Genomic DNA, 26,100 nt, shown 5'->3' with positions numbered 1-26,100 from the left:
TCCTGCCCACACACTGCCAGCTCACTGCTGTGACACAAATTAATTAACCTGCAGCAGGAGGATGCTCTGCTCCTGCACCGCAGCACGGGGGCTCAGAGCTCCCCATGGGAGCTGCTGCTGCTGCTGTAGTGCCCTCCTCAGAGTGCCCCATCCCTGTCCCTGCTGCTGCTGCTGCTGTAGTGCCCTCCTCAGAGTGCCTCCATCCCTGTCCCTGCTGCTGCTGCTGCTGTAGTGCCCTCCTCAGAGTGCCTCCATCCCTGTCCCTGCTGCTGCCAGCAACAGGCAGCTCCAGGAGGGGCTGGGGTGTGTGGGGAGACCCAGCAGTGGAGGCACAGCAAGACAGTGCCAAAACCAAGCAGTGCTGTGGCCAAGTGTGGGGCTGAGCTCTCAGCATGGGGAGATCCCCAAGAATAGGATCCCACTGGAGCAAAACCCACCTGTGCTGGCCTCAGCTGGTCTCCTGCATCCCTGGGCTGCTCCCCCAGGCTGGGGCAGGTGGGATAGGGGTACATGGTGCAGGGTCTGAGCTCCTGCACAGAGCTGGGAAGATCAGCAATGTTGTCATGTTCCCCCTGCAGGAACAATGCCCAAGGATCCCACTGAGCAGGGGGCGAGGCTGCTGGAGCCCTGCAGCGTCTCAGTGTCACCAGTGCCACCCCAGCACCTTCGCGTGCTCCCAGCCCACGCTGCCCTGCCCCGCAGGCGGGTGACATCTCCCCATCCATCCATCCACCCATCAGCACTGAGCCACAAACCCCACAAGGGCTGCAACACCCTCACCAATACCTTAGAACGCTTCTGCCATGCTCGTGGCACAGCCTCAGGTATTGCTGTGCTTTGGGCTCCTGGCCAGCCCCAGCCCCTCACCTTGCACACAGAGAAAACAGTGGGAGGGGGAGGAGAAGAGAAACACGGCTCTGGGGTGGCACTCAAGGGTGGCACAGGCCCTTCCCTGCATCCCACAGCTCCGGTGCTGCCCATGCTGCTGGTGAATGCTGCCCGTGGCCCTCGCTGATGTCCCCACACCTGCCTGCAGGGCTGGCACGGGGTGCCCACGGGGTGAGAGACCCGAATGCCACCGCAGCACCTGCAGCCCTGGCGTGCTGTGCTACCTACCCCTGGTGGGACCCCGAGGCAGCAGCTCCAGTGCCCTCCCTCTGGCCGGGCTCAGCCCTCGCCGGGTCACTGGCAGGGTCTGGTGGCACTGCCAGCTCTGCAGCCACCATCCATCCGCTCACAGCGCCTTCCTGACATCTGCAGACACCAAGCAGCACACAGTATTGCTACTGTGCCAAGTGGGAACTTTATTCTTTGTTGTGGTTGGGGTTTTTTCCGCTATTTTTTCCGAATCAGCTAAGGAGGCGGCTTTGAAGATGGGTCAGATTTGGATAATTCTTTTTTTTTCCCAGCAGAATCTGCAACATTTTAATAGCGTTTTGCCCAGACATCAGCTCTGTGAGTTTGTACAGCTCAGAGCCACAGAGACACCAGCAGCAATAACCTGGGAACGCAAAAACTTTCCACATCGCTTGTGCATTGTCTCGGATTTTTTTCTTAAAAAAAAAAAAAAAAATAAAAGCACAACGGAAAAGACACAAACATTGATGAACATTTAAAAACCTGTACATTGTAAAAAAACAAAACAAAAAAATAAAACCCAACAGGAAAAAAAAACAAACAAAACAAACCCCAAACAAACAACAAACACCATCATTCTCTTGCTTTGAAATCAGAATCAACCTGGGAACGTTGCAGGGGGAAAAGAAAGATCCGTGGGGAAGGTGAGGGCGCCTGAGCCCGCGGGGCTGCCGGAGGCTGCGGGGCTGGGCTGGCCTGGGGCTCCTCTAGCGTATAGAATGCAAAGCATTTATTACATTTTATTTTTTTTTTCTTTTTTTTGCCATTTGTTTTTCCCCCCAGAGCGAGAAAGCAGAAGTGAATGAAAAAAAGTCTAATATTTTTGTTCTTTAACCATGTAACTGCAGATATGAGCCAACATCATGGAATGAAAAAAATAATGTAAAGTAGAGCATTCGTGTGTATCACAAAAATACAATAAAAACTTTTTTTTAACTTTTTTTCCTTTTTTTTTGTTTTTTTTTAAAGTTTCCTGTGAACTCCCTGCCACGCTGGCCTCCTGCCCACTCTGCCCCTGCCCTGGCCAGCTTGGAGGGCTCTGGAGAATCAATGTCTACAACCAGCAAAGGTGTGTGTAACGGGGGGCCCTGCAACCATGGCAAGATTTTTGTTTGGTTTTTTTTTTAAACTAAGTACATACATTCTCCTGACTCCCAGATAACTTTGATGGATCATTGTTACCTTCTTTTTTTTTAAACCCTTCCATACAATGGACAAATGCATCAAAGCCTCCATGTAAGAACAGAACCTCTTTTACAGCATGTAATACTGTGTTTTGTTTAAGTCCTTCCTTGCGTAAAATATTGACATAATTCACTGAAGGTATCAAAAATATACCCTGTAGACCAATACAATTTACAATTGCCTTTTCTCACCATTCAGAAAACAATGCACTTAAAGCAACCGAGCCCTCGGTGGGCAGCGCGTGAGCCAGCCCGGGACGTCCCTGCCTGCTCCGAGGGACCCGGGATTGCTTCCATCGAAGGGACCAGGATTTTTTGTGGGTTTTTTTTTTTAAGAAACAGCTCTTCTCTCCCTCCCCTGCCCGCTCCTCCCAGCCATGTTCCAAGTGTGTCGTGGCGGGGCTGATCCGTCCTGTGACACGGGAATGCCGGGCACCAGCCCTCGGATCAGCCAGGGAACCGACCCGGGGCGCTCCGTCCTGTTTCACTTCTCAACCGTCTTTTTGTGGTTTTTTTAAAATCTTTTCTTTAACCCGCTCAAGGTTTTGCAATTCTGAGGCACATCCCCATGGCCGGGTCCGGGGGAGCATCCCCTGCCCGCTGCCAGCTCCGCAGAACATCCCGCAGCCCCCGTGGGACGGGGCCGGCAGAGCGTCCCAGCGGCCCCGGGACGGACACACGGCCGCTCTCGGTCCCTCTGGAGCACGGGGGACACCGCCCAGCACGGCTGCCAAGATCGAAGATGGGTTCCTTGGGTTTTGTCTCGTTAAGGCTTTTTTCTTTTCTTTATCAGACCGAAGAGGATGCAGAAATTTCCAGATGTTGAGAAAGAAAAAAAAAAATAACCCAAACAAAATTAAAAAAAAAAAAAAGAAAGAAAAAAAAAAAACAAACCAAAACCATCATCCCCACCGATTTGGCTGGTTGGGAGGGAAGGGATAAAAAAAAAAAGAAAAAAAAAAGAAGAGGGAAAAATGAAACAGCTCTGCTCCTGCATCTTCGCTCGTGAGAGCCGGCGGGGCCGGGGTGTGGGCGCTCGCCCCGGGTGTCCCGCTCGCTCCCCGTGCCCCGGGTTTGGTCGCCGTCTCCCTGCCCCTGGCTCCTCTCATTCACTGTCCGAAAGGGTTTCGTACTGGGAGCAGAGCAGGGGCTTGGGCTCCTCGTCCCAGGCGTGGTGCTGGCTGCCGGGGGTGCCCTGTGGCAGCGGGGCGCTGGGCGCTGCCGTCACCACCCCGCTGGGGAGCCGCATGGTCAGCGGGTTGTAGGGGAACGGCGTCGAACCTGCACGGATGGAGGAGGGAGCAGAGTCAGCATCGGGGGTGGCCGTGTCCCCGCTCCCTGCAGCCTCCCCAGGGTGGCACGGCCGCTTCGGGGACCGTCCCCTCCTGCCCTACCTGCGGATGACGGCCTGTCCTCCCAGACGCGGTTGGTGAGGGGAGTCCTGCGGTTGCAGTCGCCCTCCGAGTGCACCGAGGACACCGAGGGCGGCCGCTCGCCCGAGGACAGACCCGGAGCTGGAGACTTGGCCTTGCGGCTGTTGGGTCTGGCAGCGATCTTTGGCTTCCCCCCTCCTCCTGCAAAGAGAGGCACCCGCTGTCACCCGGCTCCTCGTGACAGCACTCAGGGCTTGGGGAAGGGGTGCGGGTTCCCAGCGCTTCCCTTTTAGGAGCTTTGCAAAAATGGCTCGTGGCAGGAGGAAAGCTCACCCCGGGCCGACGGCAGCACGGCGGGGAATGGCGGTGGGGCGGGTGGAGGAGGGTTCTGCTCCCTCCTGGGCTGCTCCACTTTGTGGGTTGATGCCACCGAGTGTCCCGTGGAGGGACGTGGGGCAGGAGAGGCCGAGTGGCTTTGGCCGTTTCCCTGCAGGATCTGCTCCCGGAGCTGGCTCGTGGCTCAGCCCACAAACGCGGCTCACGAACGGCTCCGTGTGCTGCCCCACACACACAGAACCGCCCAGAACTGCGGGGTGCCAGAGCCCTGAGCACACTCCCCGTTCTCATGGTCTGCATGGCCAGGATGGTCTTTCATCCCTCCTTACAGCAGAATCCCTGGGGATGTTTAGTTTTTAAAAGGTTTGAAGCCAAAGGGGCTCTGTGGGGCAGGTGAGCTCAGCTCCCTTAGGGAAGCTCCCCAAGGGGGAGGGATGGATGGGCTCTGCATCCCACCCTGCCATCCAGCAGGCATGGGGAGGCACAGCTGGAAGAAGCTGCTGGTTTCATGCAGGAGCCAGAAAAGCTTTTCTGCAAAAAGCTTTAGAGTGCCTGGTGTTAGCTGACCCAGAGAGGTGTGAGCTGACCTGGAGGAAGGTGCACGTGTGCACCCAGGATCTACTCCTGGGCCAGGGGCTCTGTGCCTGGATTCCCGAGGCTGATCCCTGGCAGTGGTGTCATGCTCTGTGCATGAAGCACTCTGCCCTTGTGTGTGGGGGACAAATGCTTCCCCCATCCATCCCTGGTCCCTCTCCTCCCTCCCTTTCTTAAGGGGGGATTTGTGCAGCCACCCTCTCATCTCTGCTCAAGTCTCCCCAAAGCTGAGCAGACCCTGCCATGGGGCTCTGCAAGCCCCACCAGGGCCTATGGGGCAGCTCATCTCCAGCTCTCCTCTCTTATCATACCTCAGGCATCACTTTTAGCTCCCTTACAATCTCCCTCTTGGTCCAGGCACTCCCAGATCCCATACCCCCATCCCAGGTTGGATTCTGCCCTGACACCCCCAGAGACTGGAGTGAGGTGGAAAATGCTACCCTGCCCTGTGTCCTTTACACCAGCCCTTCTCAGCACCTTCCCCTCTTTTGGCAGCAGTGATCCCACTCGGGGCTTAAAGACAGTTGGGGCTTGCTATTTAAGTTTATGCCTTTTTGATTTTTTGGGTGTGGGGGAGTTCCACCCCCATAAACTTCTCCATTGTGTAAAAAAAATATAGGAAAAGGAGATATTAAAAACCAACAAATAGGGAAAGGAGCAAGTCAGTGGTTTAGAGAAAGCAACAGCACCTTTGGAGACTATTAAATTAACATCAAACAGGATTAATCAGCAGATCCACAAAGCTCAAAGCTGGGGCAGGGAAGGGAAGAGAAGAAAACCAAAATGAACAAAAATGGGGAGGGGAGGAATAAATCCCCCCGTAAAAGGGGAGATAAAAGGGCTGAGAATTAATAACACAGAGAGAGTGAAGGTGGAGAGGGCTGCAGACCTGGCAAGGAGCGCACGTCCTCGTTTCGTCCATCAGCAGGAGTTATGGGCATAGCAGCGGGCAGGCTTGCACTGGCATTCAGAGAGTTAAAAGCATTGGCACTGAGAGGTGAGCGCTCTTCCCACTGCTCGTCATATTTACCCATTAGGGCTTTCCTAATTATTGCCTCCAACCCCATGTTGGTACTGGAATTCTCTTGGACCGACTGGCTCCTACAACTGATTAGCCCTGGGAGATACGGGAGAGGGAGGAGAGAGGGGTCGGGAGATGGGGGGGAGCCAAATGAGAAGAAAGATGGGGGGGACGGGGAAAGGGGGAGAAAGGAGACAAGGGAGAAGGGAAGAAACAAACAGTCAGCACATTCTCGCAAAGCAACAAACTTTGTCATCTTGTTCTTTAAAGCACTGCGATGCACCCGTCCTCCTCCTCCTCCTCCTCCTCCTCCCGCTCCATCCCGCCCCGGGGCTCGGCGGGGGCTGGCGTGGGACGGATGGGACTCACTCTGGGATCTGGGCTTTGGGAAGGTTCCCCGGGGCCAGGGGCTGGGACAAGGGTTTGTCACTGAGCCCCAGGGAGCATCTCCAAGGAGCAGGGGCTGTGATCCCAACCCAGCCAGGCTCGGCATGGGGGCAGGAGGAAAGTAATTTGGATGTGGGGTCCCTATGCACGCATAACAAAAGTCAGTGTGCCAGGAATTTGGAGGCCGGGGCGGTTTCCCATAAAGGAAATCAGGGAAGGAAGAAGGGGTACCCCATAAAAACACTTGATGAGAAAGATGTGCGTGGATTTGGCCCTGGGGTGGTGACAGGATGCAGGCAGCCCCCAGAGCTGCGGGTGTGGGCTGGGCTACATGGGGAGAGGGGAGCGTCCTGCTGTCCCTCCTCCAGCTCTCTGCAAGCCCCCTGCCCCCGCCCCCCTCTCTCCCAGGCCGGGTTCCCTGGGGCCCAGCGCCCCCCGGGCTGTGGGACAGGATGCAGAGGCGAGGTGTGGGGTGAGTCTCAAGCCATGCAGTTATGGAGCAGCACCGCACAGGGACCAGAGGCTCGGCCGCGCCACCGCCATTCCCGGGGTGGCGCTTACAGGGAACAAGCAAGGGCAAAATACAGACACGAAACTGCCAGGCCCCCAGCTGAGCCCATCCTGGGGTGTTTGCTCTGGGATCCCTGCCCCTCTGCTTGGAAAGGGACAGATCCCAGGTTCCCGGAAACCTGGTCTGAATATTTGTCTTGCTGTAAGAACAGGCAGGGTCTTTGCTGGTCCCCTCTAGCCTAAACTGATTCTCAAATCTTGTCTGCCAGGTCCCTTCAGTTCCCACCTGGCTGCACCTGCTCATCCCAAAGGCTGATGCCAGCTCACTTCTTCTCCCACACTCATTTCCCCTGGCAAGCAGTCCTATACCACTGGCCCTCCCACAGCACCAAACCCCTGCCCACAGCACCTCCTGCCCTTGGCTGTGGGAAACCTGCTGTTCTCCTACTTAAAACTAACAACCTGAAGGCATTCCTGCTGTAGGAGAGCATTAATTCTTAATCAATTAAGTAGCAATTAGTATTCCTCAGCGGGGATTCACTCCATCCGTGAGTGCACCCGGACATGTTGCAGGTGGCAACAGGGTGACAGTTTCCCACTGTCATTCCCCCTGGGCTGGTGCTGGGCCTGAGCACTCCTCCAACTCCCAGGAGACACCTCCTCCTGCCCCAGCACCCCTCATGTCCCTTTTGGTCCTCAACATCACCACTTTGCCCAGCACAGGGTGCTGCTCTTGCCCCAGTTTGCTTTTGTAACTGGCTCCTGCATCCTGCCCAGCCCAAAGTGACAGACCCCACTGCCCACCCTCACACTCCCCTTTGCCACAAGGTCCCACCAAGAGCTGGGTGCTCTCTCCAGGCGTGAGGTCCACCTTGGTAAGATGGTTTAACCCTCTGATGGCATCAGATGCCCAACCCTTGCTTGACCTTTAACCTCAAACTCTGCCAGGCTTTCCAAGGAATTACACTGCCCTTTCTCCAACCCAGCTGCAGGGAGTTATGGTGTGTCCCGAGGCTTCTGCATCCCAGCAACTGTTACACTTGGTTTTAAGGGAAAACAGAACAAAGGAGATGCTTAAATCTACTGAGCCTCCTGCTCTCCATAGCTGTAAGCCCTGTGGGAAACGAGGTACAGGTATGTGGGGAGTTACCTGCTCCAGTAATCGCTGGCATGTTGAAAATCTCTGTCCCAGGCTGCCCCACATCTGGAGAAAAACAAAGAAGCCCTTCAGCATGGAGAGCAGCACGTGCAGGTTAGTGGCTGGGAGGACCTGCCATGGCAGCCATGACAAGACTCCCATCCCTGCACAGCACTCTGGACAGCAGCCCAGCTCCCCCAGGCACTGGGGTGGGACTGTGGGTGCTGACTGGGACCAGGAATAACTCCCAGTGCCTTTGGGAGATCCACAGTGGGCACCTTCACCAGGTGGGAAAGGGCAAAACAGCAGAGCCCTGCAAGCCAGGGCAATGTCTTTGTGCTCAGTGCTGGCCACCCTCCCTTCCTGCCTCCTGCCCTTGGGATTACAAACTCCAAGGAGCCAAACCCTCTCTCCTGCCCATGGGATTTTCAAAGGCTCAATGCCCCCTATCCATGGAGCAGGTCTGGGCAGTGGAGAGGGCAAGGAGGAGGAAAAGAAATGTTAAATCAATATTTTCCCTCTTAGCTGAGCTGTTTGACTTGGATATTGCTTTCCTTAGAATAACAGAAATTCTCATCAAATAAGAGGCGTATCCAATTTCTATATATTTTCTCTTGATAAGGGAAAGTGTGGAAGGTCAGGGGGTTCAGCCACACGTCCCCAAAGGGGCATAACAATACTGTTGACTCATGGTAACATCATCCAGGAGACGAGACAGCTTGGTCCCTCTTATCCGATGCAGCTGTTGTAAGATGGATTCAAATTGAATTAGTATTGACTGGATAATGCTGGGCTAAATTAAATTATGATCCTATCTACTCTATTAGCGGTTAATGAACGAACGGGCTGAATTTCTAATCTGAGCCAGCCTGGTTAGTTTTACAGAGCTGCACCAATATTGATGTAGGGCTTAAAGTAAGGTTGGGGGGAGATGCATCTCAAGGAGGAAGGATTCAGCTTGGCTGGCCAGTCATTAAAATATCAATTGCTCTTAAGTGTCCTCCATGCTCAGCTCATTATTTCCTTCCTACTGAGGTTATCTGGTGTGGGTGGGATTGACAGCCTCAGAGCACGGAGACAGAGCTGGGAAGTCTCCCACTGCCCCCCCCAGATACACACAGTCACTGCTGGCACCAGAACAGAGCATTCTAGGAAACATTTGGACCTTGTAGTTCAGAGAATCACAGAATAATCTGAGCTCCAAGAGACCCACAAGGACCATTGAGTCTGACTCTTCAATGCAGACAGAGCTGTCTGGGAGCTCCCAGCCCTTTAACACAGCAGCACCCATTCCCAAATCTCCTGTGCTTCATGTGTCCTCGAGGCTTTTCCTCCCCTGCATTCCCCACAGGTTCTTACTGTACTCCGTCTCGTTTTTGTTGGTCGTGCTGAGCTTCTTGATGATCTCCTGCTTCTTGGACTTTACCATGGCAGAGTTGCTTTCAGTCAGCTTGCTGAAGAAAGCTGGACGCTGAGTGTTGTTTCCTGGGGACTTGGACCCCATCCTGCAGAGAAAAAGACCATTGGAAACCTCTGCAACGTCCACTGCACAAAGTCCTACCTAAAGAGCTTCTCCCCCCAGTGTGACTCTCAGGATCAGGCTGGGAGCTCCTGGGATACTCAGCACCTCCAACCTCTCTCCCTGTCCCAAGGATAAATGCACCCCATGGTACTGAACAGCCGTGACAAATACAGCCCCTGGGACACAGCTTTGGGCAGCAAGGAAAGCAGCCTGGCCAGGCCATGTGTGGGGCCATCCCCCCTCCCCAGCTGCCCCCGGGCCGTACCTCTGGTCCATGGGCTCTCCCTCGCGGAACAGGACGGGGTACGGGGCGCTCTTGGCGTGCTCAGCCTCTCCCGCGCCGTCGGGTGGGGACACGGGCTCGATGCAGCTGTCCGGCCCCCCTGCTGCTGCCTTGGCCTGCTCCGGGGACCTGGGCAGCAAGGGGACACGCCATCAGTGCACTGTGACAGCCCCTGTCCCTGTGCAGCACCTCGGGATTGGGAGGGGAAAGGATTCCTGCAGCACGGGCCACAGGGACAGCGGGGTTTGGGCAGGGAGAGCTGGGCTGAGCCAAGCCCTGGGACTGAACCCCCCAAAGTGGGACAGCTGAGCCACCCCAGCACAGGAGGGACCTGCTCATGGCAGGGACACATGGATGGATGCCTGTGGAGGGCTGTGACAGTAACCTTTTGGAGACACTGCTTTTGATTCTATTTGTGAACACAGCAGAGGCAGAACCTGCCACCTCCCATTCTCCTTGTCAGGGCCACACAGGAGCTGGGTGGCTGCAGGAGGGGCCTGGAGCTGGGGCAGCTTGGGGAGGATCACTACTGGCCCCTGATGCCTGCCTGTGGCCAGAGCTGGGAGACAGCCAAGCTCCAGTCTGCGAGGGATTCCTCACAGCCAGTTCTGGGAATTCACATCTTTGTTCTTTCTGTGGTTTCTCTTTTTTCCCCAGTTTTTTCATCACTGGGTGGTCAGGGCTGGGCTTTTTTCCTTCATGTTGTAAAGCCAAGTCCAGGACCATGCAGAGCTGGGAAGAACAATCCCATTTACTGACAAAGCACCACTCATTCCTGGATACATCTGGGTGGGTGTTTGGGTGGGAAGAAAGACCCATTTTTAATTCCATACAACAGCAATCAGACCTGCCTTGTAGCAGCAAGGGGATTTGAAAGTGACTTTAATACATATACAGGTGGTGCCTGAAATGAACAATGCCAGTTGTCAGGGCACCTGTGTCTAATAAACTGCTGATTCACTTTGAAAGATGAAGATAAAATTAACTTTGAACCAATGGAAAACATGTTGCTTCAGGTTTTTTGGAATCATCTGTGGTCAGGGACTGAGAACAGTGACAGGACAGGAGGCAACAGGCACAAACAAAACACATAAAATTCCATCCCAACACAAGGAAGCTCTTTTTTCCTGTCGAAGTGCTGAAATGCTGGGAACAGGTTGGCCAGAGAGCTGCTGTCTGCAACAGTGGAGATATTCTGAACCCAAGCAGCCAGGAACCAGGGTAACCTGCTCAGGAGAGCACTGCTGGGTGATCTCAAGAGATCCCTTCCCACCTAAACCATCCTGTGACACCGGCCAGATTGGGAAGAGAATTATGCATGGAATCTAAAGATCACCTCTAGGACAACAGGGATGGCAAGAGGCACCACCCCAGGGGAGAGATGCCCAGATGAGAAAGGAGCTGGGCTGGGTAAGCAGGAAATCCCCACAGCACCAAGCCTGGGAGAGCAAAGCCAAACTCCAATCTGCCCTGTGCAACCCCTCATGGCTGTGCCAGGCAGCCAAGGGCACCCACCCGACTTCCCCTGCGCTCCCTGGGTCCGTGTGAGCTCAGGCTGGCCCACGCCCACCCGTGCCAGCCCCTGGGCTCACCTTTTCCCCCCTTCTCCCTGCGGGGAGATGCGTGAGGCCGTGCTGTGCTCCTGCTGCTGCAGGAAGGCCTCGCTGGGCGTGCGGCGCAGGTCCAGCACCGGGCACGCGGCCCCGGGGAACGAGTACAGCGGCGCCTGCAGGTGCGAGTTCAGCTGCTGCGGGTGGTGCCGCGTGTAGTCCTGCGTGATCACCTCCTGCAGGAGAAACCACGGTCAGAAACGGGGCTGGCTTCAACCTCTGTCCTGAGGGTGAGCAGGGGGGAAAGAGGCTGATTTGTCCCCGCAAATGGAACTTCTGCCTCCTGTCTGCAACAGGTTGTTGGGCTTCTTGGGGACACAAATACCTGGGCTGAACACTCGTGATGCCCCCTGCTCTCCAGCCCCCAGCTAGAGGAGCTGAGGTCTCCAGTGTCACTCCCACATCCCCACCAGACATGTTTCACTGAGCTCCTCCCTCCCCCTGGAGCCCCAGCAGGAAGGGGATGGGGTGGATGAGGTTAGTTAGTTACACTGATGTGCTGGGCCAGCGTGACCACGCGCTGGTTCATGCCCTTGATGCTCTGGCTGGACTGCAGGGGCTGGCACTGGGGGCCGTCGGGCTGCCGCAGGTGCTGCAGGTGAGCGGATTCAGGAGCCGAGGCCTTCAGCGAGCCTGGGGGGCACCAAGGAGAGAGCAGGAATGAGATGACATCTGTGTCCCCTTCTCCAAATGCCATCCTAGCACTGGAGCACAGCCAGCCCCTGTTCTCACCTTGCTGCTTCTGCCTCAGGTCATGCTCCCCATGGCCCTTCTCTGTGTCCTGCAGCAGCTTGGCTCCTTTCTCATGGGACAGGCTGGGCGAGCTCACCGGACTCACTGCCTCCATCCGCTCGGGGCTGTAGCCTCCATGAAAGCCTGAAGAAATGAAGGGAGTTAAAACCAGGAGCTCACTTAGCTTTTCCCTAGCTCTGTTGCACCACTGCTTGTGGGTAGAGTCACATGTTCAGCAAAGTGTGGGAAAAAGAGATGAGGGAAGACCTGGCAGGGCCACCTCTGGTGTCCAGATGTGGTGATGGCTGCTGTGAAGAGGTGATGTCTCATTCCTGCAGAACTGGACACTCAGCAGCTCTTGGTGACAGCATGAGATCCAGGGACCAAATCCAACCTCTGCAGGTTCACAGTTTGTTCCCCCATTTTCTCCACCCACTGAAACCCCCACACTATGCCCAGAGAGACAGCGATACCCAGAGAGAGTGGAGGAGGCTGCACAAGAGGTCTCCAATGCATCCACAGTCCTGGAACACACTGCTAGAAGGTGCCAGGACCAGACATGACCGAGGGGTGGGATGGGATGTGGGACAGGAACTCCCAGTGCTGATGGCCAAGGCAGCTGCTGCAACTTAAAGATGGGGTCCCACCAACCTCCCCAAAGGCTGCTTGTTGCTTCTGCATGCTAGTGGGAGCTTGGATGAGTGTTCTGGTTGAAGGTTGGTCCCATCAAGAATGACCCAGACCTTGAAATCCATCCCCCTCCCTGCACTTTCTACTGGAATAACTAATCCTAGTGCTTTTCTCTCTTACACAAGATTCCTCTTAGGTGGTTCCAGTGGTCTGCTCTGGAAATGGCTGCTGAGCATGGTTGGCTGAGTGATCCCACGACAGCCACGGCGCCCACCTTGGGCAGCATCCAGTACCAGTACCCTGAGTGAGGTCACCCTGAACACAAAGACCCCATCCAAGCTGAGACCCACAAAGCCCTCAGAGACCCTGCAGCTCATGAGCAGGGAAGTGCTTGTCTGATGGCCAGCAGCCTTGTCACGCTCACAATCCCAGTTCTCCACTTTGCTCCTTTGATTTATTACCCACAACTGTTCTTTACAGACTGCCTGGGAATTTCTAAGGATGGGGAAATCAAAATTAGCAAATGGCTATTGTCTGTAAAAAGCAATACCAGGAACTGGACAACATTTGCAAAACAGGACTTGGCAACTGGAAAAACTAAAAGAGGGTGGAAGAAGGGAAGATCCTTAAAACGAGCAAAAATAAAAAAGTCTGGAATAACACAATGGCCAGGAAGCAGAGGGACAAGCACACTTGGGGAGCTGATGGAGTCAATATCCAAATGTGCAACTGAAAATAAGAAGTAATGAAATAAAATGGGTGTCAGGCCACAGGTCTCTCACCTCTGCCCTTCAATTTCTGATCATCACTAGTGGGGTGGTTACTCAGCGAGCCTCTTTCTCGCTGGCCCTTATCACAAGGCATTTGGTGCATGATAATCACATCTATGAAGTTGGCCGCTGTCATGGTGCTCTTACCGAGTGCTCGGAGCTCCTGCTCCTGCATGGAGAAGCGTTTACTCTGACTCTTTTCTCTACTGTGCTGCTCGGAGCCCGAGGCTGCATGCTGCTGGTCCAGAGGGTGGTGGTGCTGCTGGCTTTTCCCCTGTCCTCTGCCATAGTGATGAGAGGAGCCAGGTCCGGAGGCGGGCAAAGGTCTCGACTCCATGGCTTTAATGGGCGAAGGCGACTGCTCCAGGTTGGCCCCGCTGGGCAGCTTTGAGGTGTAGACGTTGTTGTCAGTCTGGGCTCGCTCTGCCTTGGCTTCCCTCCCCCTTGAGGACTCTTTCTGCAGGATGGCTGGGTCCAGGGGGGCTGCGTAGCCGTCGGCCGCGCTGAGCGAGGAGCGCAGGCTGGAGGCCGAGGGGAAGGCGGCAGAGCGGATCGGTGACGTGGTAGTGGTGGAGGAGGATCTGCAAGGAAAATGAAGGCAAGGCCAAGGTGAGAGAAGCACGTGGAGAAAGGGAATGCTGTTACCAGAGCCTCAGTGTTCAGCTTTGCCTGGTTGAGCTCCTTCCAGGCCTGCTGAGCATATGGCTGGGCCATGCAGGGCCAGTGAGGAAGGATTGGATGGAGCCTCCACAGTAACTGGCCACAGGGTATTGGGCCTGAATGCATGCATTGACTGGAGAACATAAAACCCATGGACAAGTCCCAGAGACCTTGATAACTCCACCACCAGGCAATCTTCAGCAAGAGGAGTAATACCCATATTTGGGCACAGGTACACTCCTACGTTTTCTCCTGGCAGCAGGAAAAGGAAAAGACTTGGGGCACCAAAATGTGCCTCTCCCCACCACAACTTCCCTGAAAGCCTCAATCCCGCTCCCACTGAGACTGAAGGGAAAACAACTCCCAGTCCTTCCTCTCAGAGGTGCTCATTAATTAAGTGCTGGTGCAGGCAAGCACTGGAAACCATGGTGGGGGGCACGTACCGTAGGACGGAAGGGGTGGGGGTCTCCGAGGAAATGATCTTCATGCCGGTGTTGTGGAGCACGCTGGGGCGCTGCTGGATGGTCTCGTGGGTGCGGGGTGACACGGGAGAGTGCTGGTGGCTGTGAGAGTGGGAGGACGAACGGCTGCTGGGCTGCTCCGTACCTGGGGAGAGCACAAGGAAGGGATTTAGCTCTCTGTCCAACAGCCCTAACCCTACCACCCAGCACAGGTCCCAGGGTGGAGGATGGACTCCCCCCCAGCCTACCTGGTCTCCAGATGGGTGCATGCTCCACTGTGGTGGAGGCTAGGATGGATTTTTCACGCTCCCTCTCTCGTTCCCGCTCCCGCTCCCGTTCCCGTTCGGACACCGACGATCCTGACTGTTTGGTCATGTGCGTGGGCCCTCCTGAAACCCAACCAAGAGGCAGTGAGAGGGCTGCAGACACAGCAATTCTCCCTGGGAATGCTGCCTGCTCTTCACATCGCTGTGTATGCAGAGCAGATAAGGAATGGCTCCATCCAAGGTCACCTGGAGCAGGACAGACGAGGGCAACCAGTGCGACAAAACCCAGACAAATCATGGAATAGCTGTCCTGGTGCTGTCTCCAGGGTATGACCTTCCACAGAACTGTTTTCTTTGGGGAAGAAGGAGGAAAAGCAAGGAAGCCCTCAACAAGCAGGAAGAGAGAGAGGGAGTCAGTCCCTGAGTGAGAATTAATTTGGGGTCTCCCAGTCTGTCCTGGCATGCTGAGCCCATGGCCTTGGATTGGTTATGAGCATCCTCCTCAATCATTTTCCCACTGGAAAAGCAACCTCCAGCATTACCTGGGGAGAGCGGGGAGCTGCTGTGCCGGCTGCCGAAGGTCTGGGGGGGTCCAGGGATGTAGGTGATGCGGTCCATGGTGGTGGCAGAGGTGCCAGGGGTAGGGGGCACGAGGACGGGCAGGTGTGGCACTTGGGACAGGTCGATGATGCCTGCAGAGAGAAGCGAGAGGACTGTCAGGACAACGCTGAGCTGCTGCAAGCTTGGCCGTGCTGGACCTGGCGGTGCCAGCCTGACCCAGCCTCCTTCTCCCCTGCTGCTCCCAAACCCCTGGGCAGTGCTGTGCTGGAGGACCTGCTGCATAGTTGAGGGCGAGGGAGGGCTCCCGGGGTGACAGCCCGCGCAGCATGTCTGCCCGCTGCGCCATGGCCGTGGCTGCGGCGTTGTGGTGCATCTGCTGCGACGTGATGTAGTCGTTGATGATGGTCTGGCGGTTCTCCATGGCCGCCGTGTCCGGGTAGCCCCGGATGAGGTACGGGGGGTACAGGTGTGGGTACGTGGGGCTTGGAGCCAGATGCCTTGGCAGGTAGTAAGCAGCAGCTGGGAGAGAAAATAATGTAGATGTGAAACCCCAGAGATCTCAGGCTTTTGGAGCATAAGGAAAATAAAAAACCGTGCCCCCAGCCCAGCTCCTACTTACAGGAGGCCTTCAACCCCTTCTACTGCTCATAGCCACTTGATGACTCCTAGCTAACTTAACAAACATGGCCCTCCCTCCAACAACAACCCTCATAGCAGAACTAACCATTGTAGTCGTACTTTTCAACTGATCCACCTTCAGAATTATCCTAACAGGAGCTGCAATCCTACTTCCCGCCTCATACACCCTATACATGCTAATAATGACACAACGAGGCACCCTCCCATCCCACATCACATCAGTCCAAAACTCCTCCACACGAGAACATCTCCTCATAGCCCTACATATAATCCCCAAGGTACCTGCTTCCAGCTGGATCCCCCTCGGGATGGCGGCGGGGTCGAAGGGCAGCGGGATGTGCCCTCGGTACAGATCGACGCCGCTGACGCCGCGGAGCAGGTGCTCGTACGGGGAGATGGGGTGGTGGTGGTCGGGCACGGGGGCGTGCGGAGACTTGGAGTTGGTGAGCTCTCTCGATGTGGGGGTGATCTTTCTGTCCTGGGACACCGGCTTCCCAGCAGTGATGCTGCCTGCTGAGAGCAGAAGGAAATGAGTCAGAGACTGAGCACTGCGGCCAAGCCATGTCCCTGAGGGATGCCTCTGGCCAAGCATGTCCCACAGGGACAATCGTAGCTACCCTGAACTTGAGGGGCCTTTCCCTCCTCCCTGCACTGCCATGCCCTGTTACACCATCAAGGTCAGGGTGGGCCAAGTCCCAGTTGCCCCTTGGGAGAGAGGCCTTTCCCAAATCATCCCTTCACCCCAGCACATCCATGCTGGGCAATCTGTGCATTCACCCTGGCCTGCACAAGCCGATGGTGGTGCAGCCTTGCTGCTAGCTCTTCAGCACAAGGAGGTCACTGCTGCTGTTAGTGAGAAGTGTGAACATCTCCCACCTGATGTCCCAAGCACTGCTATTCTGCCCACCTATCGAAAAAGAGTGCTATGGGATGCTGTTGGGACAGGGAGGACACTTTTGAAACACCAATGGCTTCACCAGCCTTGCCTCAAGTCTCCCTTTGGCCACCCTGGTGCAGGTGAGGTGCCCTCACTTCAAGAGTGTGAGCACCCCCAGGAAGGGCACTGAGCCCCAGCTGTCCCTGGCAGCCACCCCAGTGCCATGAGTCAGCCGTGGGTGTGGGGTGCTGGGAAGAACAGGTTCAGCAGGCACCTGCTGGGAATCACTCAGGCAGGTGGGGTCAGCAGCCACCTCCCATGCACCTCACCTGCTTGGCTGTTGGACATTTTACCATCAATAAAAGGTTTGCCAAGTACCTTCGTGCTGCCGTGGGGTGGACTCCCGTGTGGAGACTGGAGACCCTCTGTGCAAGTGGCTGCTGAAGGCCGTGCTGTGCCCTGCCTGGTGGTCCTCATAGCCCAGGGCACTTTGGTGGGGTTTGCCCGGCTCGGGTACAATCACAGGAGCCCCTCTGGCAATGGAGCCACCTGAGTTTGTCACAGGGCTTGGCCTGTTTTTCAGGCTCTCTTCATAAGCTCTTTCCAGATTCCTCGGGTCTTGGATGACATCCAGAGAATGCACAGAGTGAAAAGTCCTGCCGGGGCTGCCGATGATGGAGCGCACATCGTGCTTTTTGGTACTCGAGGAGGAAGAGCCGCTGTCATACTTCAGTGGGGTACCCTGGGGACAGGAGGCAGAGGGGACATCAAAGGGGCCTAGAACAGAAGGAGCCCAGTGACTGCATCCCACTGAGCTCCAACAGGACTCAGGGTGCCTCATTCAGTGGGTCAATACACAAGGGTTTCTCAGTCAAACAGCCAACAGCCGTCGGCAGAGCAGAGATAACCACTCGAGCAGGGCAGGGTGGAGGGCCCATCTTGCATGTCTTGTTGTGCTCCAACAAGATGATGATGATGAGTCACTGCCGAAGGCTGGCTGTGCCCATCACGCCTCTCTCCTACACACACTGTGAAATGGGACAGGACTGCAAGGTGCCATGGGAACCCTGCAAATATTTGGAGACCAACAGGAGATATCATGGCGTGTTTCATCCTAACTACTGGCCCTGCTGGGTTGCCACTTGCCCATGAAGGGAGGAGACCAAGTTTATGTGCACCAGAGTCACAAATGCTGAGGGCACAGAGTTGACTCTGTCCTTGGAAAAGAGGCAAATGTGTCCCCTTTTCTTTACACATGTAGATGGATCATTGCTTTCTTAACGTCCCAGGGGTGCCCTGGGCTTTGTATTTATCTGCAGGGAAGGATTAGAGGATGGTTTGGATTGGAAGGGATCCCTTCAAAGGATGGGGCAGGACAACCTGTACCCAAGCAGAGCGTCAGCTCTTAGCAGTGATGCAACACAAAGGTGTCTCTACTCTCCTTTTACCTTGGGAATGGCTCCCAGGATCTGTGCAAGGGCAGCAGTGTGAGCAGGACTGATCTCATCCAGTGCTCACTCCATACTCACCTGTGTGATGGAGCCTTCCTTCAGAGGTCTGGTCAGAGAGATGTCTGGTGTGCGCCTCAGCTCCTCCCGGGGGATCTCATGGATTGATCTTCCTGCTTCTTTCACTGTGGCTACCAGGTCTTCGTGGGCTGATTTCATTTTCAGAGGAGTCAGATCATGAGATCTGACCTTGTAGGCATCAGATAAGTCCCTTGGTGGAGTGTTTTCCCTCTTGAGCTGTTTGGCTTCTCTTCTGAGGTAGTCCTCATGGGCCTCCACATAGGACCGAGGTATTCCTGCAACCCCCAAGCAGATGATGGATGCAGAGGGTGACTCCCCAGGCAGACCCTGGACTCCCAGTCCCCATGCAGATACTCACTTCTAGGGGGTCTCTAGTTAACACATGTAACTCAGGGACTGGTACCCAACTGAGCCCACAGAGCAGCTATACCACTAATGCAGCTGGTCCACCTCCCATTTACCACCACCTTCTGCACCCATTTCAAACTAATTTCAAGCTGCTTCATGCGAATCACTGACAATTTTGTCCCTGACTTTGGCAGATTTCAGGTTGGTAGAAGCTGAGCAGGACTGAAAATCTCTCTGAGCACAAAGCAGGGGCTGCAAAGATCTGCAGCTGGACCTTGATGTGCCCATCCTTGCTTCCTCCTGTCCCATCCTGATGATGAGCCAAGTGGCCATGCACGTGAGGTGCTTCCCCTGCCCGTGCCCATCTTGTGCTCCCAGGTGTTACCTTGTGTAATCGAGCCTCGCATGTGATGCTGCTCCTTTAGGTTATGGGGACTGTGTCGGTCTGGAGGGATCGCTCGACCCATGAGACCTAGAGAAGAAGAGATCCAAGAGGGAAAGTCAGGCTGTGACACAGCAATTAATTTACCACGAATACACGACAGCGTTACCAGGGATGCCTGGGACAACAAGGATAAATACCAACAATTTCTAAATTATTATTTATTTTTTCCTTTTTTTAAATGTGCTTTTTTCTTTTTTATTCCTGGAGCTGGTCTGTCAGGACAGACACTCAAAGCAAACAGGCCAGTCTACATTCTGTTTTTTTTTCCCATGCTGGTCAGATGCTGTCCTGTTGGGATATCAGCTAACCACTGCCAGAACACTGGCACAGGAAGATGCACCATGCAGACAGGAGACAAGACGAGATCTCCACAGGTCAGTAACATAACCCAGGTGAAAGGTTTCATGCAGACCCACCTTCAATGCTGGTAGATAAGGTATCACGGGCTGATAAGCCCCGGCTGATCCTCCCCTCCATCATATCATAGGTCCGCTTAGTTCCTGTGGTCTCATGGGAAGCTCCCAAGCTCCTGCTGTCTTCTTTGGGACACTGAGAAGCAGCAACTCCACCTGCAGGGGGGAACACCAAGAGGCATGGAAAGTCAGCACGGGCCAGGAGAGGGTGTTTACTGCTGTTTGTGTGCGTTGCTGAGGGGTCAGATCTCATCCCAGCATCAGCCGCCGCTACGCGGTGCCAGAAACATTGCACGCTATTGGCTTCCAGGAAATTCAGCTGGTGTTCTCTCCCCTCCCTGCCTGCCTCAGACTCCAGATCTGTGCCTCCCTCTTGGGTAGGAGCATCCACCCAGTCATGTCCCATTCCCTCCCTCCCTGGTGGGGCCATCCCGTAGGCAGCAGGACAGCCCTGAGCCAGTGGGAGCAGCTGCAGTTCCACTGAACTTGACTCTGTGGGTCTGGGGAGTTTTGGGTTTTTTCCTTGTTTGTTTTGATTTTTGCCAGACACCTACTGTTTGGGATCTTGGCCAGCCTTAACATCTGCCGAGACACTCCCTGGGTGAGAAAATCAGGGAAAACGGAGGAGAAGCGAAGCTGAGCATGATTCCTTTGAAACAGCACTGAGCACACACAGGAACTGGGAGAGATGGTGCAAAGCAGGACTGATGGAGTGAGGGCTAGGATGAGGAGAGACCACTGACTGCCCTCTGATCCAAACCTGGAGCAGGTTCCCTGCAAACAGGCAGTGGACACCCGTCCTGAGCTACAGCCCCACCACCAGCACAGTCCTGCCTGTGCCAGGCAGCATCAGGCCCATCCCGGGCAATGGGCACCCATCATGTGCAGTGAGCTGTGAATTCAGCAGCTTCTGATCCAGCTGAATGCCTTGGGTTTGTGCCATGAGCTCCAAACAGGATGTCAGCTAGGAGAGACAAATGCCTCTGCCCATCATCCCTGGCCAGGCTGCCCTTGCCAAGGATTGCCAGTGCACCAATCCTCCTCTTTGTGGGTAGAGAAGGTGGCTGTACAATTAGAGAAAGCAGGAAAGTTAAAAAACATTCATTCTACTGTGGACAATCAGGAACAAAACTCCTCCTTGGCAAAACCAGTAATTAATAAAATGGGATTATTACAACTTCACACCCACTGTTGGTTTCCGCAATCAGCACCCACTCAATCCACAAAGTGTTTGGGGCTGTGTGTGGGGAAACAAGAGGGGGTCCGTGCCTGAGCCTTTGCTTCAGCTCCATTTGACAGCAGAAATCCGGGGGTGACATTCAGAATCAGCCAAGCACCATGTGGGTGATGTGCCTGCACCCTGTCATCAAGGCACATCTGTTGCCACCAGCCCTTGTGCAGGAGGGGACGCGCTCCCAGGCACCCTTTGTGCCACCGGGAAGCAGGGGGAGGGCGTGAGGGAGAAGAGAGACTACACAGAAAGAAAACCATTCCAAACCCACGTTCCTCGCCTTGCAGAAGCCATCAGCAATCATATGCAGGATGAGAATAACCAATCTAGCACAATTCAGCTCACACATGCTACAGGATCTCGTCTCATTACAGCTCTTTTATTTTAAGCACCCTCATGACACTAAAGAATTTGCAATTTTTTTTCTGCTTGCCAAAATTCATAATCACCAACAGTTTCAGTTTTCTTATTTAATTTTTTTTTTTAACTCTTCTGTTCCTGGGCTGCTCAGCCTCGCTGGGCTCTACAGGGGGAAGGAGAGAGGCAGGGCTGGCAAGGCTGCAGCAGCTCACGGGATCACTTGGGATGTGATAAACGCTACCAAGCATGTAAAAGGCTGCTGGGGAAAGGAAGGAATTAATTCCTCATCTGTGTTCATGGGGGGTAGCGTGAGAGGTGACACAGGCTGCAGCCAGGGAGACTCAGGCTAACACAAACAACAGGGGAGATTTTGGTCTGCAGCCCTCCCTCATTGCGTGGAGCAGGATCCCAGCTCTGGGCATGGGCAGCCCTCACTGCCAGGAGCGCTCCCCATCTGTCCCTGATGGTGCTATTTCTGAGATCAGCCCTGTTCGACCCCCAGCCCGGGCAGAGCTGATTAAAATAGCTTCTTGCACAAACAAGTCCTGAAACACTTCCTGAGTCCTCCCTGGTGCAAGCCTTGCCAACTGTCCCAAAGGGCATCCAGTCAAGTCCTCCTCGGTGACATTTCTTATCTGGGCTAGAGTTGACAGTGGACCCGGGGGGACATGCTGTGAGCCAGTTTCCATGTGGCAGGCAGGAGGCACAGCACAGGGCCCTGTCCTGAAAGGTCCCTGTGGTCCCAGGACACACACAAAGGTGACAACAGCTGGAGCTTGTCCCCATGGCCTGACCTGAACCCTCTGTGCCAGCCCTGGATAAGACAACCCAGCCTGTGATGAAAGGAGCTGCCTGCACTTGTGGCCATGAGGAAAGGGAATTCTGTGGGACACACTGCCTGCAGCACTGCCCACAGGGCTCAGGCTGCCAGGCAGGCTGGAATGGATACTGTGCCCCAGGGAGGGAGGCACAGGGCTCAGCAGCACAGCAGCTTCCCACAGACACCTACTGAAGCAGCTGAGGTTGGGATCAGCTCCTCAGTCATCTCCAAAGTCAAGTGAGAAGGGAGGTGACACATGAGGACAGCCATCCCTGTGCACACCAGAGCACACGCCAGTGCTTGACCCCAAGAGGATTCAGGGCTGCAGCATCTCTAAGTTGGCTCTTCCTGACTACAGATGCAAGCCAGCAGGAGTCCAGCTCCACAAGAGAGATGCCTGACCCAGCACACAGTGAAAGGCAAGAATGGGGCTGTTTCCAGCCTCACTGGAGAGCAACATCTGCTTATCTCCAACGGGAGGCACCAGGACACACAGAGCAGCTTTGATGGGCAAAGCAGGCAGGAGAAGCTGCTGACCACCTGCTGGCACCACTGATGCAGTGAGGCACTGCTGGCAGCTACTGAGGAAAAGCCTTCCCGTGCTGCAGGGGTGCAGCCAACACATCCCCAGACAGGCTCCTTGTGGGATGCAGGAATGGCTTTACCAGCTCCAGCAAAACCCACCAGACACTGGGGCTGGGTCCAGGAGGATTCCTGCAGGGCAGCCTCGTGCTGGAAAAGCCTCAGGGTGCTCAAGTCAATGCAGGTAAATAAACCTTCATTGCCTCCATCTTGCAGGTTGGAGTCCACCTTGACCCAAGAAGAGTTTGGGAGTGCTCTTGTAATGTTTTTCATCAGTCCCCCTCCACTACAGGGTGCTAGGGATGAAGGTAACACCTTCCTATCTGGTCCTCTCCTCTTTCCTGTTTCCCAAAATCATTGCAACCCTGCCTGCCATCTCTAAGACAAGATAATCACATGGGACAGACAGACACAGGGCACCAGGGTGGGAAGGGAGAGAAGCGCTGGAAGCAAAGACAGGAGGCTGGCCCATTGTACTTCATCAGCCTTTCCTCAAATAGCTCCCAAGTCCCAGCCACAGTGGCACAAACCCCTGGCACCTGCCCTAAAAAGGCAGAGAGGATCAGGACTTACCCTCGTAGGACAGCACGTGGCCTTTCTTGCCCTCGTAGATGACATGTCCTTTGGGCACGGCATCCTCCCTCGCCTTCTCTGCTCTGCTGGGGCTGTCTTCTCCGATTATCCTGGTAATGGTTCCTTTGTACAGCACTTCTGCCGGGGTGCCCTTGGAAAGCCACCAAGATCCATATTTAACAGTGTCACAACCAATTAAGCAAACGCTGTGCGGGGACTGGCTGTTCCTCGCGGGAAGCTGAGCGCAGGGAGCGCACCCGGCCTCCGCTTCCTGGCGCAGCCAACAGCCAGGGACTTGCAGCTTAATTATTGATGAGAACGATAACGAGCAGCAGTAAAAAGGTACGTGATCTGTGTGAGGCTGCTGGGAAGAGGCAGGGGATGAGGAGAGCGCAGACCTCCAAAACAGCAACTCTCACCCTGTGTGTTTTGGAGTAAGCTGCCTGGCCTGCTCCCTCTCCCCGGGTTTGGGGGACAGGGCTGGTGCTCCGCTGAGGACACCTTAGTGACAGCAGGCACTGCTCCAGCATTAGCTTTTTCCCTGCAGCCTATTTCCCCAGCTTGGCACAGGAGCCACAGAGATGTCCTGCCCACCCAGGCACATCTGCTGGCAGCAGTGTGACCTTCAGGGAGCTGCCTGTGTGCGGGAGCTGCAGCTGGCAGCGCGCCCGGGCGAGACGGCAGCGACAACGAAACCGGTCCTGCAGCAGGTCAGGGAGCAGAGCCTGCCTCAGATCTCCAACAGGAACAGCAGCAGGCTCCCCACACACACCCAGTGTGAACTGAAACCTCTCCTTCACCACGAGCAGACACAGCTCACAGCACCTGTCCCCCGAATCCCCTTCAAAACACACAGAGCTGATGTCCCTGAGGAGTCGCTGGTGATTAACACCCTTCTGCCACTGCAACCTGTCGGTGCCAGCTGGGAACAGCCACCATGGGGTGACAGCCCCCCTTCCCCATCTCTGGGAAGGCACAGTGATGCTGTCAGAGTGACACTCCTGACTGACACCTGCCTACTCAGCTCATTTAACCCCAGCAAGCCCTGGGACTGATGCCTGGGGGAAGCCTCGGGACACGATGCCCCCGCCAGCTTTGCTGGTGCTTCCCGGTTGTGCCACTCAGGCTCTTTCCCCACCCCTGCCTGGGGGTGCCCCTGCTCTCCACTAAGCTCTCAGAGCAGCAGCAGTCCCCAAAAGCCAGGGCATACCAGCATGTGGGTTCAGTGCTCTGGGCACCCACCCTTGCAGTGGATCTGGGCACCTGCAATGGCTCTCCCAGCCCCAGGTAAGGCACCTCCCTCCACAGATGTGCTCCGAGGGGATGTGAAAGCAAGTGATGACAGATGGCTTCAGAGCAGAGAGCATATATTCAAGATCTGCTTCCTGTGAACTGGATGACTCATCTGAGATCAAGTATCAGCTCTGGTACCAGGAGCTGCTGCCAGAACAGGGGGCTCCTTCTCCCCAGCAGGAGCAGAGGGATGCAGGCTGCTGGGCCAGCAGGAGAGCCAGGCAATGCCCTGGGTCTGGCCCTGGTACCTCAATCCCCAGCCAAACAAAGGAATCTGGATGGATTCATTAGCTGGCTGGATTCATTAACTGGATGCAAAGCAGTATCTCAACAAACTATGCTGATCTCCTCAACTGGCACATGGTACTCAAGGTCCTTCACACCCACCCACTGCTGCCCACAGCTGCTACAGGAGCATCTGAGAGGATGGAGCAAGTGTTTGCTCTGATGGGTTATTTACAGCCCCTGAGCATCCACTCCTGGCAGATGTTGGACACAGGGCACCAGGCAAGCTAAGCCTTTGCTCTGGGCCAGGATTCAGGATCAGGTCCCCAGGGCCAAAGTGAGCATGATCATCCTCCTTGAAGAAGGCAGGCAAAAATTGGAGCCTGAATGTCTTTAAATATCTGAATGATAGCCAGATAAAATCCCCATGGGAAACAGATTTTTATTTTTTTTAATGCTCTCTGCTCTGTTACCAGATGAGCAATAACTCACACTGCAAGAAACTATCGCCCGCTTGCCAGCTGCTCTTCTGAAGATGGATGGTGGAGATTAAGGCCAAAGTATCTTCCTGCTGAAGAGCCTTTGGGCAGGACCCCCAGCACAGCATGCTCAGCCCTGGCAGGAGCTCTTGCTGCCTTACCTGCCCCTCACAGCCTCCTCCCTCCTCCACCTGGCCTGGGCCCTCCACCCATCTCCTTTGCTCGCCTCCACTTTCTTGCCCTGACAAGATGATTTTGCCAGAGCCATTTACAGCTGCTTTTGCCTCTGTTCTTTACAGCTACAAAAGACAAAGCTGGGTTTAAAGGTGCTGTAAGGCTGCACTGCTATTTGTTGGGCTCTGCTCTTCTGCAATCTTCACTCACGGGACACCGCTCGTGCCATCCCGAGTGGGGGCTGCTTGCAGACCTCTCTGAGGGGCTCCATGGGGTGGGAGCACCACAGAGCTGCTGCACAGGCCTGTCCTGCACACCCAGTGTGCCCCACAAACCCCCAGTGCCCATGTCCAGCACCACAGGCTGCAGCTGCCAGCACCCAGGGGTGACAAAGGACTTACATGTGTGATGGAGCCTCGGTAGGTGATGGGTGACTCCGGAGGGGGCCTGGATGTGGGTGTTCCTTTGGTGATGCTTCCTCCCGAGGCAGAGCTGAGGGAAGTACCTGTAGGACACAAAACCTGTGAGCTGGGGGATGGACTTGCTGTTCAGCACAAAACCTGTGGGGCTGAGACTACTGAGTGCAGGATTTGACCCAGTCTCTGTGGTACTGGAGGGGACACCCTCCAAGAGCTGTCAGCGCTCAATCCCAAACCCTGCAGAGCCCTTTGTGCCAAGTCTCTTGAGGCTATCAGCTCCCTGCTGTCTCTGTGGAGGTGCTGGGCAGATTTATGAGCCTGGGAGAAAGCACAGCCTGGCTCAGCCTCTCCTGATGTGATCAGAGCAGATCTGTGGTGAGATGCAGCTCAGGGTGGCTTGAGTTCATTCACACAGATCTGTCCTGGGTTGGAGCCAGCCCACAGCACTCAGGCTCCTGACTTGTCTTACTGGGAGGTTCACAAACCAGAAACCTCTGCATTTATTTTCTTCTGCCTGG

General features: G+C 55.2%; 1 protein-coding gene across 11 annotated transcripts in view; it reads right to left on the bottom strand.

Annotated features, from left to right (window-relative positions):
* Positions 1–1,284: 1,284 nt before the first annotated feature.
* Positions 1,285–26,100, bottom strand: part of NCOR2 (nuclear receptor corepressor 2) — a 228,250-nt gene continuing 203,434 nt past the window's right edge. For 8 of the 11 annotated variants that reach the window (XM_077188044.1, XM_077188047.1, XM_077188049.1 and 5 more), the window contains 21 exons: positions 25,565–25,668; positions 22,993–23,143; positions 19,430–19,582; positions 18,954–19,040; positions 18,221–18,495; positions 17,070–17,433; positions 16,097–16,327; positions 15,449–15,694; positions 15,157–15,306; positions 14,597–14,737; positions 14,331–14,493; positions 13,375–13,808; positions 11,828–11,971; positions 11,586–11,728; positions 11,078–11,271; positions 9,468–9,614; positions 9,040–9,185; positions 7,693–7,746; positions 5,514–5,741; positions 3,716–3,895; positions 1,285–3,602 (listed from right to left, as the gene is read on the bottom strand). In XM_077188044.1, the coding sequence (XP_077044159.1) occupies positions 3,427–3,602; positions 3,716–3,895; positions 5,514–5,741; positions 7,693–7,746; positions 9,040–9,185; positions 9,468–9,614; positions 11,078–11,271; positions 11,586–11,728; positions 11,828–11,971; positions 13,375–13,808; positions 14,331–14,493; positions 14,597–14,737; positions 15,157–15,306; positions 15,449–15,694; positions 16,097–16,327; positions 17,070–17,433; positions 18,221–18,495; positions 18,954–19,040; positions 19,430–19,582; positions 22,993–23,143; positions 25,565–25,668 (3,911 nt within the window). In that variant the 3' untranslated portion in view covers positions 1,285–3,426. The remainder of the gene's footprint in view (positions 3,603–3,715; positions 3,896–5,513; positions 5,742–7,692; positions 7,747–9,039; positions 9,186–9,467; positions 9,615–11,077; positions 11,272–11,585; positions 11,729–11,827; positions 11,972–13,374; positions 13,809–14,330; positions 14,494–14,596; positions 14,738–15,156; positions 15,307–15,448; positions 15,695–16,096; positions 16,328–17,069; positions 17,434–18,220; positions 18,496–18,953; positions 19,041–19,429; positions 19,583–22,992; positions 23,144–25,564; positions 25,669–26,100) is intronic. The other 3 variants (XM_077188048.1, XM_077188054.1, XM_077188053.1) reach the window with 1 other exon arrangement.

This window comes from Agelaius phoeniceus, chromosome 18 (assembly GCF_051311805.1).
Source record: "Agelaius phoeniceus isolate bAgePho1 chromosome 18, bAgePho1.hap1, whole genome shotgun sequence".
Classification (NCBI taxonomy): Eukaryota; Metazoa; Chordata; class Aves; order Passeriformes; family Icteridae; genus Agelaius; species Agelaius phoeniceus.
The sequence above is the reverse complement of the archived record's forward strand: the minus strand, read 5'-3'. Positions and strand labels throughout refer to the sequence as shown.